At 37.5% G+C, this 15,901-nt stretch overlaps 1 protein-coding gene across 4 annotated transcripts in view; it reads left to right on the top strand.

Annotated features, from left to right (window-relative positions):
• Positions 1-15,901, top strand: part of Usp34 (ubiquitin specific peptidase 34) — a 193,959-nt gene that overhangs the window by 37,888 nt on the left and 140,170 nt on the right. For all 4 annotated transcript variants that reach the window (XM_036201252.1, XM_036201253.1, XM_036201254.1 and 1 more), the window contains exons 4-10: positions 2,132-2,182; positions 2,316-2,465; positions 6,410-6,477; positions 10,717-10,909; positions 12,953-13,014; positions 15,371-15,452; positions 15,532-15,624. In XM_036201252.1, the coding sequence (XP_036057145.1) occupies positions 2,132-2,182; positions 2,316-2,465; positions 6,410-6,477; positions 10,717-10,909; positions 12,953-13,014; positions 15,371-15,452; positions 15,532-15,624 (699 nt within the window). The remainder of the gene's footprint in view (positions 1-2,131; positions 2,183-2,315; positions 2,466-6,409; positions 6,478-10,716; positions 10,910-12,952; positions 13,015-15,370; positions 15,453-15,531; positions 15,625-15,901) is intronic.

Here is a 15,901-nt window from a genome sequence, read left to right as displayed (position 1 = left end):
ATCAAAAGATTTGGCCAGGTTCCTGCTGTAGATTGCTGTGAAGTCCTAGGATCAGGGCTTAGAACGTACAACACAGTTTCTTGATAATTTGAACTGATTATCCACAGCAAATACTCAAGAGGATGGAAACTTTGAGACTCTAAAAACACCTCCCCTCTTTCATGCCTAGCACCTCTCTTAAAGTTGAATAGTATATGTGTCTTCCTTCCTTCCTTCCTTCCTTCCTTCCTTCCTTCCTTCCTTCCTTCCTTCCTTCCTTCCCCCTTCCCTCCCCTTCCCCCTTCCCCTCTCTTTCCTCTCTTTCTTTCTCTCTCCCTCCCCTCCCTCCCTCCCTCCCTTCCTTCCTTCCTTCTCTTTCTTTCTTGGTATTTTTGAGACAGGGTTTTTCTGTGTAGTTTTTTTTGTGCCTGTCCTGAATGTCATCACTTTGTAGACCAGGCTGGCCTCAAACTCACAGAGATCCGCCTGGCTCTGCCTCCCGAGTGCTGGGATTAAAGGGTTGTGCCACCACCGCCTGGCTAACATGTTTGTGTTTCTTTTTTTTGTGTGTTTATGTAGATTGAACATACACATATGTATGGGTGGGAGGAGCTGTAATAGGATTGACTAAGGCTTCATGTCTGAAGGCCAGTACTCTGTCACTGAGTCACGGCTCCTCCCAAGTCCTAAATCACTGACTATTTTTGTGTGTCTTGTTGTGTTATACACAGCTAGTCTTGAACTTGTGCGGCTCAAGTATCCTGCCTTCTGTGTCGTCATGCTCTGCTGAAAGTTAAAAATGCTTAAAAATACTTAGTGAATGCAACGAAGTAATATTGTTGGGGGCCAGGTGTTATTAGTAATCCTATGAAGTGATTTACTGTCCTAGTGTTCTAAATTTTGTTTTGGGGGAGGAGAGTTTCGAGACAGGGTTTCTCTGTGTAGTCTTGGCTGTCCTGGAAACACACACACACACACACACACACACACACACACACACACACACACACACTCTCTCTCTCTCTCTCTCTCTCTCTCTCTCTCTCTCTCTCTCTCTCTCACTGCATGCATGCCTGTTGTCTAGAGACCAGAAGAGGGCACTGGATTCCCTAGAACTGGAGCTACAGATGGTTATTAGCAAATACCTGATTTCTTGGGGCTGGATGTTATGGTCATACCTTTAATCCCAGCACTTGGAAGGCAGAGGCCTGCCTGGTCTTCATAGTGAGTTCCAGGACAGCCAGTACTATACAGTGAGACTCTGTCTCAAATAGAAAATTCACAGAGAGGAGAGAAGTGGCAATAATTTTGTTTAATGTATATATACGTGGTATGATGATACTGCATGCATATAACTTGACAAATTCAAGTCTTGCTGTATTCTCCACTACTTTATAGAGGGTGTGGTAGAGAATGCTTGACTCTGCTTCCCAATGGTGGGATTAAAGGCATGCGCCACTACTGCTGGATATGGAACACACATTAGGGACCTCTGGAGTCTCTTTAGAGATTTCCAGGTCATAGTTTGAAAATCATCTAAGTTGTATTTTTATGAAAGTCACCCTGACTCTTTTGAAGTATGCCCCCCAAGTGGTTAAGATCCAACCAGGATCTTACACATGCTAAGCAAGCAGTCTCTACCACTAAACAGCAGTTTGCCCAGATACACCATGATTTTAAAGGAAAACATATATTGTTTAATTTGTTTTTATTTGAGAAGGAAAATAAACCCAGTGTGGTTGTGCACATCTGTAATTTTAGGTCTGTGAAGATGAAGACAGGAAAGCCATGAGTTCAAAGCTATTCTGGGTTCCTGCAGAGAGACCTTATCTCAAAAAAAAAAAAAAAAAAAAGAAAGAAAGAAAAGAAAAGAAGAGAAATCAAAGGTTAGGGGCATAGCTCAGTTGTAGAGCACTTGCCTGACACTTGCTGTGTACTGAGCAGGCGGAGAAGATGGTGTCCAGTGTGTACTACAGGAAGAAGCTTTCTGAAGAAGGCTTTAGGTGCTCCAGAGCTGAGTTACTGTCACTTCAGAGTGGTTGTTGCTGTCAATGGCGATAAAAGTTAACTGTGATTTTGTAAGATCACTTTTAGAAAATTTATGTTTTTTCATTGTCATTTAATGACTTAATATTCCTTTTTTTTAAATTAGGATATATCGACGCAAGAAAGTAACATATTAGGGGCATTCTGTGATATGAATGTAAGTATTTATCTTCTTTATTCTAAAGTTTATGGAAAATTTTCTTTTGTCTTTTGAGTTTGTTTTATATAGTACTGTTTCAGTGTTTTTCAGAATTGAAAATTGTTTCTTATAAACTTCTTTGTTTTTGTAGGATGTAGAAGTACCCTTGCATTTGCTTCGTTATGTCTGCCTGTTTTGTGGTAAAAACGGCCTTTCTCTCATGAAGGATTGCTTTGAGTATGGGACTCCTGAAACGTTGCCGTTTCTCATAGCACATGCATTTATTACAGTTGTTTCTAATGTAAGTATTACTTGGAATTAGTGCTGAAATTTTTTAGCACAATATCTTGCCTTTCACTGCTATGAAATTTTTTTTGTCTAGAAATGGTCAAGTTTTGATTAATTTGCATATGTAATCTTTTGCATAATTAAAAACTGAATATGTAAGTCTGTTTTTAAAAAGCAATAAAATTATAATTTGAATAAAATTAATTTTAAAATTTAAAATAGATAAAGATTGTCCTTATCTCTTTTATGTAAAATCAAAGATAGGTGGCTTTTATTGAAATTAACCTTCTTTGTCTGGAATTTTTGTACTGGGAAAACTTTTTGCTACTTAGTGTTTTGTGTTATTGAAATGATGGCAATCTACTTCATTACTGAAGTATATCTCACTTCCCTGCACTTACATCAGAGGATATCATGTTTCCTTTTCCCTTTATACTGTCTGAACGGTAAAAATGACCTGAGAGAAGTGATTTTAGTGCCTGTATATTCAGCCTTTAATTTACTGTGGTCATTTCAGAAAGAGTGTAGCTCAAGTGGAATGTAATTTAACCAAAACCAGAATTTTGTTATAATTATTCAAATACAGTTTTAAAAATAAAAATAGTCTATGAAAAGCACCTGGTCATCCTTTTGCTGCCTTGCTTCCAGTTTTGGTCTCCAGTGCCCCAGTGTACTGTAGCGGGAGGGCGGGCACTGGCAGTGCTCAGATTTGCTGAAGGTGTGTACTTACCTACCTGTTTCTTCAGTTGATGATTTTTTCAAGATTAGTTTTAAATCCATAAGTCCATGTTTTCTGGTATGGTGAAAAAGTTTAACACAGAAGTATATGTAGTATGTATGTACTCTTGTCTGTATCATTTAGACTGTGTGTGTGTGTGTGTGTGTGTGTGTGTGTGTGTGTGTGTGTGTGTTAGGCAAGGTCTACTTTTAGAGTCGTGGCTGGCCTAGGCCCCTTTATAGCTGTGTTTGTTTTTTGTGTTTTCCAGTTAAAATGTTAACTCTTAATGTTAAAGCGAGAAAGATGATGGTGTCTTCCTAGTCTGGCAAGATGTGAGGTGCATGTGGTAGGCATGATGAGCTTAGTGTTGTCCTCAGGTTTCATAAAGTTGAAGAGAGAACATCGCCTGAGTTATCCTTTGATTTCTACTTGTGTGCTGTGGCATGCAAGTGTCTGTGTTCACATCATAAATACAAATGTAAAAGAAAATTCAGTTTATAGTTGCTATGGTAGCACTTGATGTCTGTGTAAGCACTTAATAACGACATGTTATTACTCATTTTAGCTATGAGACATTTAACTGATTCTGTTACTCTAACTTATTTTGCCAGTAGAAATTGTACTCACTCTGCTTCCTTTGGCCCTGTTCCCTTAAAACTTAACCAATCCTAGCCTTGGCTACAAAGCAGGTTGGAGTTCAGCCTAGAGTGTATGAGCCTTTCTGAGAAACTAGGAATGAATGAAAAATAGTTTCTTTAAATTAAAAACTTATAAACATTAGACATTTTGACATTTTTTTTTTTTTTAACCTGCCTTTGGTTCTTTGATCCCACCCCTCCTGAAGTTTATAAATAAACACAAAGTGATGCTGGGCGTATAAATGCATGCCTTAATTCCAGCATTGCAGAGGCAGATGGATCTGTGTGAATTCAAGGATAGTGTGTGTTCTATATAGTGAAATCCTGCTTCCAACACCGTGTCTTTAGTCAATTTTAATGGACATTGTAAATTTCAGTGTTTTTTTTTTTTTTTTTTTTTGGTCTATCATGTCCATCCTGAACACCGTAGTTTCTTCTGCTAGTCATTATGTGAACTATCATTTGTTGTTGGCTTTGTCTTTTGTTTGAAATTGTTACTTAGCCCAGGCTGACCTCACATTTTCAGTTCCCTTGCTTTATGTGAGTCACTATCCTTACACTGTTTACGTCCATTTCTTTTCTTGAAAATAGCCCGTTTTTGGCATTCTATAAATTTACGTGAACTTTCATATGGAATGAAATGAGTGATAAACAACAAAAGAGTTTCTGTAAAGATCCTATAAAGAAAAAGAAAAGCTGACGAATCCTAGTACATGATCTAGTTTAGATAGACTGGCCTTACCGCGCCCTTATTTCTCTCACAGTGTAGATTACATGTCCCATGAAAGGATAGTTACATTCTGGGGAACTAGATTAGTATGTCTGTTTTAGAGTGGTTCACTTTTTTTTTAAAGACAGGCTCTCATTATATAGTCTTATTATATGTATGTTCTGGCACTCACTATGTAGACCAGGTTGCCCTCCAACTCAGATCTGCTTGCCTCTCTTTCCCAAGTGTTGGGATTAGAGGTGTGCACCATCACGCCTGGCTGGCTTCAGCAGTTCTTGGTCTGATTGTTAGTACATTTCTCAATTTTGCACAAAGCCCACTTGTTGTATGGATCCATTCTCAGAAATAATGGCTATAGCTGCAGGAAGAGAAGATGCCTTCTCTCACTGCTATTGTTCTGATCTGTAGGTCTTTAGGAAGGGCAGTTACTAACATTTCTTGCAGATTAGAGTAGTAGAACATAAATTAAAAGAGGAGGTTTTCCTACTGAGACCCGGGTGGTGCTTTATCTTTGTTTTGAGGTTAGATTTGGTTCTAGCGTATAGTATCCTTCCTCAGCTTTTAGGTTTTCTCTAGCGTTTTCCTGTCCCAAACATATCTTTGAACTGTCTCAGTACTGCTCTAGCCAGGTGTGGTGGTGCGTCCTTTCATTTCAGTCCTTAGATGCAGAGCAGGGGCATCTCTCAATTGCAGGGGAGCCTGGTCTACATATATAGTTCCCCCCAGCTAGAGATACATAATGAGATCTTGCCTTACCCACACTCACTGTTTTTACAAGTGGAGAATAACAGAGACTTTTAAATATAAGAAATTAGTTTAGGATTATGTATTTTCACATATTTCCATGCCAGACCAAACAGTAGGTTGACAGTTTTGTAAAAATATTTTTTTGCTATTTTATCAAAAAGTAGCTCTGTGATTAAGTTATGGGTAACAGAGAACATTTTTCCTCCTTTTATTGACATTTAATGTGTAGTTAGAGGCTTGTTAGAGAGAGCAAAGGTAAACCTGAAAAGCATATTCATATTGGACATCATCCTGTAGTTTGCTTGTTTTCTATCCTAACTTTTGGAACTTATTTCTTATAAGCTTTATTTCTTATATGCTTTCTGGTAAGGCAAACCCAGAATCGATGCCATTTTTCTTGGAGCATTTGAGCTCATTATTCTGTCTTTGTAATTTGAGTCACTTTTTATATTTTGCACATAAACAAACCTTGTTTGGTTGCGATGAATCTTCAGTTTTATTTGGCTTAATCTTTACAGTGTTCAGTCTTCTATAAGGGGGCAAATGTTTCTGTAAAAAAATTTTTAGGGTTGGAGAGATGGTTTAGTGGTTAAGAACACTTCTTGTTCTTGCAGAGGACCTGGGTTCAGTTCTCAACATCCACATGACTGTTTTCAATCATACCTAACTCCAGATCTAAGGTGCACATGAAACACAGAGATACTTGCAAGCATAACATTCATATACATAAAAGAAAGTAAATAGAAAATTTTTAAAAATTATATTTTTTGTTTGTGTGTTTGTGTGTGTGTGTGAGAGAGAGAGAGAGAGGAAAGAGGGAATGAATGAGCTGTTTTTTCTGCTCATACTACACACACAGTTTGTTCATGTATACATATTTTGCTGTCATACAAGAGATAAATGGAAAAGCATGGTTTTAGCATTTTTCAAGTTTACTTTATATTATTGTATGTAAATTAGATTATCTGATAGAATTATAACTTTTGTAGTTTACCCTGTTCAAAATTTATAAATAAAATGGGTTTAAGAGGCAGCCAAATATTAATTGTTGTTTTAAATTAAGTGGAAGGCACCAAAATGTTTTGCATTTTATGATACATTGTTTTGTTTATGTTTACTTACAGATTAGGATATGGCTACATATCCCTGCTGTCATGCAGCATATTATACCTTTTAGAACGTATGTTATCAGGTAAGTTTATAAAATTTCTTCCCTCATTTATTAAGTTATAACAACATAATTAAACAATTCATAACAATTCCATTGCTATTGAAAGAGCCTCGCAGATATATACTCTAGGGAAGATTGCAGTGTATAGATAAGTATGTAGTAATTTTTATGCATGTGTTTGAGTTTATATTTGATATGTACATTTGGCAAACATATTTTTTACATGTAAGTTTAGGAAGAATGAAATAGACTTCTTAGGGTTTTACTGAGTTCATTCAATAAGTAATTAAGTATTTTGCTAAGGAACAGCTTATTTAGAAAGTAACTTGTTACACACAGTTTATAAGAAATCACAAGTATTACAGGCTAAATATCAGGAAGGAAAGAAACAGTGAGAATATGAGAATGCGGATGATAATTTTACATACCCAGGAAAGGGGTCAGGGCTGCGGAGGTGGCTCTGTTGGAAAAGCACAAGTGTGAGGACCTGAGTCCCGATAAAGACTAAAGGCCCATGACTGCAAATTTTGTAGGTGAGATGGGATTGGAGACTGATTCCTGGAAGCTCACTAGCCCCTTGTCTAGCTTACTTGATGAAGTTACAGGCAAAGGGGAGGCCCTTTCTCAAACAAAAGAGCTATGCTTCGTAAAAGGATGCCTCTTACCTCTCTACACATGAACAGAGACATAAGTCAACTAACTACAGGAACAAGACAGGTCTTTTGGGAGGAGGAAGTCAATTTGAGTTTGATTGTTAGCCTAGGAAGGAAACCTAAGATGATGTCTCATATAGCTTAGATATGAACTGTGCGAGTACTTAGAATTATTTTTCTTGATTAAAAATCAGTTCATTGTCGTTTTTCATTTATTCATTTGTAAAGTTTACTATTTTTCCTGATACTGTTAGAGGTATTACAGAATAATTAGAGCATCAAGATAGCTCAGATGTGCTGAGTTCCTTATAAGTAAAGCAGTATGGTACAAAGGAAATATGAACAGCTACTCATATGGTGTCGGGGATATGTTCTAAAAAAAAAGAACATAGGGACATAGAAAGAGTGTGATGAAGAAGATCTGGAAGTGGAGCGGTGGGAGCCTGTTGGAAGGGAGGGTGTAGTAGTGATACAGGTGGGAGTGCCCAGCAAGGGCAGAGTATTTAGATCTTTGTAGGCCACTGTGAGTATTTGGGTTTAGTTTTAGCAATGGTGACTCTGTTGAAGTTTTTTTTTTTCTTTTTAATTGGTTTTTCAAGACAGGGTTTCCCTGTGTAGCTTTGCTCCTTTCCTGGAACTCACTTGGTAGCCCAGGCTGGCCTTGGACTCACAGAGATCCGCCTGCCTCTGCCTCCCCAGTGCTGGGATTAAAGGGGTGCGTCACCACCGCCTGGCTTGTTGAAGGTTTTAAATAGATGAATCATAATGTTTTTAAAAGACCAGTTTGGCCTTTAATAAAATTTACATTTTAAGTTCTTTTTTAATAAATATATTTTTATTTTCTGTGCATTGGTGTTTTGCCTGCATATATGTCTGTGTGAAGGTGTCAGATCCCCTGGAACTGGTGTTACAGATAGTTGTGAGCTGCCATGTGGGTACTGGGAAGTGGGTCCCTTGGAAGAACAACCAGTGCTCTTAACCTCTGAGTTATCTCTCCAGCCCTCATATTTTAAGTTCTATAGAGACTTTAGTAGAAGCTTAAGGGACCAATTGAAAGTTCAATGCCATGTTGTAGGCAGAAATTTATTATTTATACCAAGATTATTGATGGCTGTATTGAAATTGTAATAGGTATATTAAGTGAAAATAAACCCACTAAAACTAGTAATTATGGGACTATAAAGAACAAGGTAATATCACAGGGGTTGGAGAGATGGCTCAGGGGTTAAGAGCATCAGCTGCTTTTGCAGAGCCTCTGGGTTCAATTTCTAGCACCAGTGTGGTAGTTTACACACAGCCATCAGTACCTCTAGTTCCGGGATTCCAGGTCAGTCCTGTTCTGACCTCCATGGGTACAAGCATGTGTGTGGTGTATGTACATGCATACAGGCAAAACACACATAAAATGAGTAAGTCTAATTTTAAAAATTTAAAGAAAAAGGAAAAAAGGTGACATTACAGATGACACCAATACTTGCCCCTTCTTAGGTCTCTCTTTTGCCATGGATATCATGAACAGTGATGGAAAAGATGGAGAAAGCGTAGATGAGACTTTGCATTCCCTGTGAGACATTAATGTACTGTTGGAAAATTGAGAGCATGAGCTGCTAGAAGAAAAATCCATGTAGTTCTCAGCATAAGGACTGGGGAGTTTGCTTTATGGGTACAGTGCTTGCTGCATAAGTCTGCAGACTGCAGTTTAGATGCCCAGCTCACGTGTAAAAAAGGAGAGTCCAAGGTGTCGTTGGCCAGCCAGCTCTTCAGGGAGCTGGCTTTAATTCCCACACCTGTGTGTAACTCCAGTCCTAGGGAAACAGATCATACCTTCTGGCCTTTCAAGCACTAGGCATATAAGTGGTACTCACACATATGTGCAGGCAAAACAAACAGATACATAAAGTAAGTATATATTTAAATAAATAAGAAAACAATAAAATGAATAATATATAAAAAAGAAATTATGAAATAAAGTTAAATTAAAAGCTAATAAAAATAATAAGAAAAATAATATAGAGAGCAGTTGAAGAAGATACTCCACATTGATGTCTGCCCTCCATACAAATGTACACACACTCACATACAAATATATCACAAACATACACACCTGTAAAACATGAACAGCAACCCCATGCTCCAAATTGTCAACATAAAAAGCAGTACTTGGAAACTAGTAGAATATAGGAGGTCAGTTAGAGAGAACAAAAAAAGAAAATATAGATGAGTCTAGGCTGAAACCCTGTGTCAGTTGCTTTTGCTATGTAAGCAACCCCCCTCCCCCATATTTAGTGTTTTAAAAAGTAATGGGCATTTATTATTTCTCATATTTGGTAGGATAGACATTTCAACTGATTCGGACCTGCTTGGCTGAAACTGCGTGGTTGAGGAAGGATAACCTTACTTGTTCTGTGATTAGCAGCCTAATTGGTGTTGAGAAATAGGATGCTCGTTCACGTTTGGCAGTTGGCTTGCTGTCAGTCAGGTTGACATTGTTCTTTCATGAAGTACTCTAATTTGTGTTTCTTCCTTTAGTGGTGGAAGTGTTTGTAATAGAGTCAAGCTCTCCATTTTCTTATGTAGTCATGTTGGTTAATACCTTCTTGGCCAAAGCAGATATTCTGACACAGTCCAAACTCAGTAGGGTAAAAAAATAGTTTTGATGGGAGGAGTAATGGAGTCACATTTCAAACACTTATATGTGTAGCAATGAGAGGAATATGTGGCATTGTTTACAGATCCCAAACATTCAGAGGTGTAAGCCAGGGCCTGAGAAAACTTTTAAAAAGCAGATGATTATTGGTTTTCAGAAAAAAAAAAAGTATTTGCACACCTTAACGAGGTTTACCTGTGTTTCAGAAGGAAACGTGCTGTTTCTTATCAAGTCAGCTGCTATTCACTAAAATGGGACTGTAAATATGACAGGTTTTTAGAGAATGATAAAGCATTATGGAGGTATAGATACATGATAAATGACCTTTTTTTTTTTTTTTTTTCAGTTGTCAGTTCAGCCTGGTCTCTCAGCGATGACACATTGTTACAGTTCAGAGTTTTAAAAAAAATTATTAAGTAGGGCTGGTGAGATGGCTCAGCGGTTAGGAGCAGTGGCTGTTCTTGCAGAGGTCCTGAGTTCAATTCCCAGCAACCACATGGTGGTTTCCAACCATCTGTAATGGCGCCCTCTTCTGGCATGCAGGCAGAACACTATACATAATAAAATAAATCTTTTAAAAAAATTATTAAGTATGAAATAGTTGAAACTAGATGGGAAACTAGATGGCTCAGTGGATGAAAGTACTTGAAGCCTCATAGCTTGAGTTCCATCCACAGGACCCATCTAAGTGGTAGTGAAGAGAACCAGCTCCCATTAGTTGTCCTGTGACTTCCACACCCACATTGTTGCACCAACCAACACATGCCTACACACACAATAAATAAATGTTAACATTTAAAAAGAGAAAAGAGGAAATTTCAAGTTGAAAATAAATGTAAAGATTCCATGGTTCTAATATATAAAATGGAGATCTGGAGCAAAGGAATGTTGATGATTTTCTATTGGGATTTTAGAAGTGCTTAGTGAGTTTTGTGTATTTTCTGTTTTTGAATCATTCAGGTATTTATGCAAGCTCTCTGATCAGGAGTTACGACAGAGCGCAGCTCGTAACATGGCTGACTTAATGTGGAGTACAGTGAAAGAACCATTGGATACAACACTATGCTTTGATAAAGAAAGCCTAGATCTTGCATTTAAGTACTTTATGTCACCAACTTTGACCATGAGGTTGGCTGGATTGAGTCAGATAACAGTAAGCAATGTCCTTTGTTTTTGCTAACTTTTTTGTTTGCTTGCTAGACAAACATAATAATGATACTAGTGAAGGACTTTATGTTAGGCTTAATGCTGTTTTACATGGATTATTTTGTATTGCCTTCACAAATAATTTTTGTATTTTCCTTTTTAAAAAATAAGACCACTGAGGACTAGAGAGATGACTCTGTGGTTAAGATCATTTGCTGCCCCTGCAGAGGACCTGGGTTTGGTTGCTGTCCCCCTTTTGTAGGCTGATAACCATCTGCAGATGCAGCTTCATGGGATCTGATGCCACCTTCTGGTGGTGCATTTGCATGGATGCAGACAGAACACTCATACATGTCAAATAAAGATAAATCTTTAAAAGTGAGACTGACACTTTGATTATAGTTTAGAGCTGTTGGGTTTCAGAGTCATTATTGTTACATGGTTTATCTTGTTTGCATTTACTCACTTGCACTCAGGTGATAGCTATCTGCTTCAGTCTGGATTACAGATGTGTACCACCATACCATATACTTATGTATGTATGGTGTATGTGTTCATGTGTGTGGAGGTCAGAGGTTGATATCCATGACTTCACTAGTTGCTCTCTCCTTTTGAAATAGGTTCACTTAATGAACCTGAAGTGCATGGGTTTGGCTAGACTACTTGGCCATTAAAAGCCCTGGTCATTGTTCTTGGCCAGTTCTCCAGCACTGTGATGATAATAAGCATGTGCTGTTGTATCCAGCTTTTTTTATGCTGGGGATCCAAACTGAGGTCCTCATGCTTGCAGGGTAAGCACCATTGAGCCAGTTGCCTTTCCTGCTTGCCTGCTTGCTGGCTGGCTCCCTCCCTCCCTCCCTCCCTCCCTCCCTCCCTCCCTTCCTTCCTTCCTCCCTCTCTCTCTTTCTCTCTCACCCCTCTTTGTCTCCCCCCCTCTTTCTCCCCCCTCTTCCTCTCTTGCTCTCCCTTCTCTCCCTTCCCCTTCTCTCCTCCCTCTCTGTTTCTCTCCTCTCCTTTCTCTCCCCCCTCTTCTCCACCCCTTCTCCCCCTCCCCTCTTTCTTTCGAGTTATGTGGCCTCAGACCAACCTTGAATTCACCATGTAGCCAAGGCTAGTTTGATCTCCCAATCCTTTTGCACTTACTGACTTCTGGGATTGCCTGGCTGTTTTTAAATTTTTATATCATTGTTGTTTGTGGAAAACATTATGATGAATTTGATCCACGGTTCGATTATATAGCCCTGGATGGCCTTAAACTTAGGATTATCCTGTCTCTGCTTACTGAGTTCTTGAATTACAGGGGTGGGTATAACCATGTCCTGTTCAATATTCTGGACGTAGACAGCATTTTAAGATAGAAAAATAATTGGCAGTGATTATCCAGAGTTAATGATAATGTTAACAGAAGCCACATTTAACTAACAGCAATGTGTTTTGTACATTAAGTACTATTTAAAATAGGGAAAAATCAAATTAATCTGTATGTTTGAGTATCTAGAAGAAGTGGGGATAGGTGAACATTTTGCGTGTTGCATGAACTAGTTGTGAAGACAAGTAGTTGACTCCTTTAGATGGATCTGCTTTCCTAGTTTACTCTGATCCTCACTAGCTTTTACTTCTTTCCATTTCTCGTTTATTTTTGTAATGTCAGCACACTGAAAATCTAAAGCAATCTAATTTTACTTAGGTGTTGGGTTTTATAAATACAGAAAATGCTTCTTGATATTTTCTCAAATAAATCTCAAGTCAGTTTTCCCTAGGAAGCCTAATGACATATGATTTACTGCCTACATTGGGTTTACCTCTTATTCCTTACTCAGCTTTATTTTCTGAAAGTGTTTAATGAAATAAAGCATACTTGTTCCTTTTGTAAAGAAATTTAGTATTTAATATGATAAAATAATATACTCAGGGTTTTATGTCTTATTTTATAATTGCAATCTTATCAGTTGTGATCTATATATGTAACGGGTTTATTGTGTTTCTTGCCATTTGCTAACAGTTTTTTGTTGAAAAAAGATAGACCTTAATTTCTTTTCTTTAATCTTAGAATCAGCTTCATACTTTCAATGATGTGTGCAATAACGAATCATTGGTATCAGACACAGAAACGTAAGTAGGGGCATTAATTGATATGGAGGTACACTTTTTTTTTCTTTTTAAAAGATCATTGCTCTGGTTGTTTTGGAACTCACTGTATAGACAAGGTTGGCCTCAGATATATCTCCCTGTTACTCCTGAATGCTGGGATTAAAGGTGTATGCCACTATGCCTGGCTGAAATACATCTGTTTATATAATAAATATAGTTGTGACTTTATTTGAAGTGTTTCTTGGAAATCTTTACCTTGTGGCCCCTGTTTCTATGTAACAGAACAATATGATGAAACTTTGCTTTTTAAAAAATACACACTTCAGTGCTGGCAAGAGGCTTAGTGGTTAAGAGAAGTTGCTTCTCTTTCAGAGGCCTCAGGTCAAGTGCCTCAGGACTGCAACTACAGTGATCTAAAGCCCTTCTGGGCTCCATGAGCAGTAGTATGCTCACACATGCACACATGAATATATATATATTCTTAAAAAAACAACAATATATATTAGAGGCAGGAGAGACCTAGTCATGAAAACCACTTGCTTTCAGAGGATCTGAATTCAATTCCCAGTACCCTTGTGGCTTCCAACTACCTGTAACTTAAACTCCAGGGGTTCGACACTCTTTTGCCCTCTACAAACATGCACACACATATATTAACCTGAGAAGCAGCTCAACTACGTGAAGCAGAGCTGGGTGTGATAGTACACACCTGTCATTCTTACATTTGGTAGGTAGAGAAAGGATCAGGCATTTAAAACGATCCTCAGTTTCCTAACAAATGTGAAACAAAACTCTGCTATAGAGCAAGACTGACTTTAAAGACAAAAAGGAGTGGGGGTGCAAGACCTATAAAACCACAGTGAAAGCCACAATGAAATAGCTATGATAAAAAGTGTAGTGATTGAGTAGGAGGGCTTTTAACTTACTACTTAATATCTATAATGAAAAATGTATGGTCCAAAGACCTGAACATGAATGGAACTAGCATCTTAAAAGTAGAAAATATCCAGACATCCATCAAAAAGAAGTGGAGAAACAGAATGATACAGCAGTGCACATGTAATCGTATTTAACAAAATAAAAAGAATGGTGTATTAGTACATACTACAAAATAAACAGAATAATTGAATAAACAGTGTAGTATATTTGAATGATGTAATACTATTAGGGAATAAAAAATACCCACTACCATGTGAGTGAACCTAGTAAATTCCATAGGCATCAGGCAGGCACATATCATTTATCTATATAGGCATACCCACACACTCATAAATAAAAATAAAAGGTTTTCTTAATCTATATCATGAAACAATACCATTCAGCAATATAAAAGAATGAAGTTCATTGGTAGAGGACCTGCCTCACATGAATGAAGCCCTATGGATTATGAATATAAATAACAATATGTAAGAACCTGGTAAATAGGTAAAGTATGATATATATTACCACATAAATAAAACTTAAACAAAAAAAATGTAGGGCTGCGAGGATGGCTCTGTTGGTTAAGTATTGGCCATGTAAACTCAAGGACTGGAATTTGGATCCCCCCAACCCACATAGAGTGCTAAGTGGGCCTAGCTAGAATCCCATGGCTTGGAAGGCAAAAACGGCATCCCTGGAACAAACTGGATAGCTAGGCTAACTGAATTGGTGAGCTTTTGGTTCAGTATATAAGAATAGAGAGCAGTTAGGGAAGACACTGAGCATAAACCTCTAGTCTCCACATGTGTGCACCCACATGGCTGCATACATATACATCACCTACGTGAATACAAATACAGCATAGTACAGTACAGTACAGGTGTACAAGGTTCCAGATACCAGCTTTGAATAAAGCATGCATAAAGGCCATAGGTTCAGTCTCTAGAATATATCTGCCTGCTTTCCACAAGGCCCAATGGAAAGTAATGTTACCATATAATCCCATTTACCTGAAATGTTTATGAATTGATAAATTATGGAGACAAAGTTAGACTAATAAAACTGGAAATGAGAATAAGGATTGACTACTGCAAGTGAGATTTTCCTGAAGTGATGCAAATGTTTATTAAAATGTGTTGAAAACATTTCATTCAAAACAGGTGAATTTTGTATGTATATCTTAGTTAAAGTTTTAAAAAATACTCAGTTTGGTCTCCACCACCGCCTGGCATGACTTGGTAGTCTTACCCTGGGTAGCTGGTGGTGTTACCTTAACTTTTCAGTTGTTAATTGTTTATAAAGTCAGGGTCTATTTATTTTAGTTATGCTTTGTAGTATTGTGTATAATTTTTTGTAATTCTTTGTATTGTATGGAAGTGAATTTAGGTTTCCTGTTGTATCTTTTTTACACATGTGAAAATTGCTTTAAATTATTTTTTCAATCATTTGGTCTTAGGTCCATTGCAAAAGAACTTGCCGACTGGCTTATTAGCAACAATGTAGTGGAACATATATTTGGACCAAATTTACATATTGAGGTTTGTGGACAATTATATTGGTTATGTATTATATAAAAGTACTTTAAAAAAAATAACTATACCAAGTTTTCTTTTTTAGATTATTAAGCAGTGCCAAGTGATTTTGAATTTCTTGGCAGCAGAAGGACGATTGAGTACTCAGCATATTGACTGCATTTGGGCTGCAGCACAGGTGATACTAACATTTCATATCTACTTAATGCTTTTTTTTTTTTTTAAATGTCCTAAATGCTTCTATTTTATGAAAGGAAACCAAGATACGAGGAAGATGTGATAGGAACCTGTGAGGATTGGGTTTAGTCCATGTGTTATTAAGTTACTGATAGAACACAGGCTATTAGAATCATTAGAACTTAAGGAAATTACTCAGTTTTAATAAAGAACCATTTTCCTGTTATTCCCATTTATAAAGTCCACTCTTACACTATGATTGTTATATGTTTCTTTTT

This window comes from Onychomys torridus, chromosome 10, assembly GCF_903995425.1.
Source record: "Onychomys torridus chromosome 10, mOncTor1.1, whole genome shotgun sequence".
Lineage (NCBI taxonomy): Eukaryota > Metazoa > Chordata > Mammalia > Rodentia > Cricetidae > Onychomys > Onychomys torridus.
This window is presented reverse-complemented; position numbering and strand designations above follow the sequence as displayed.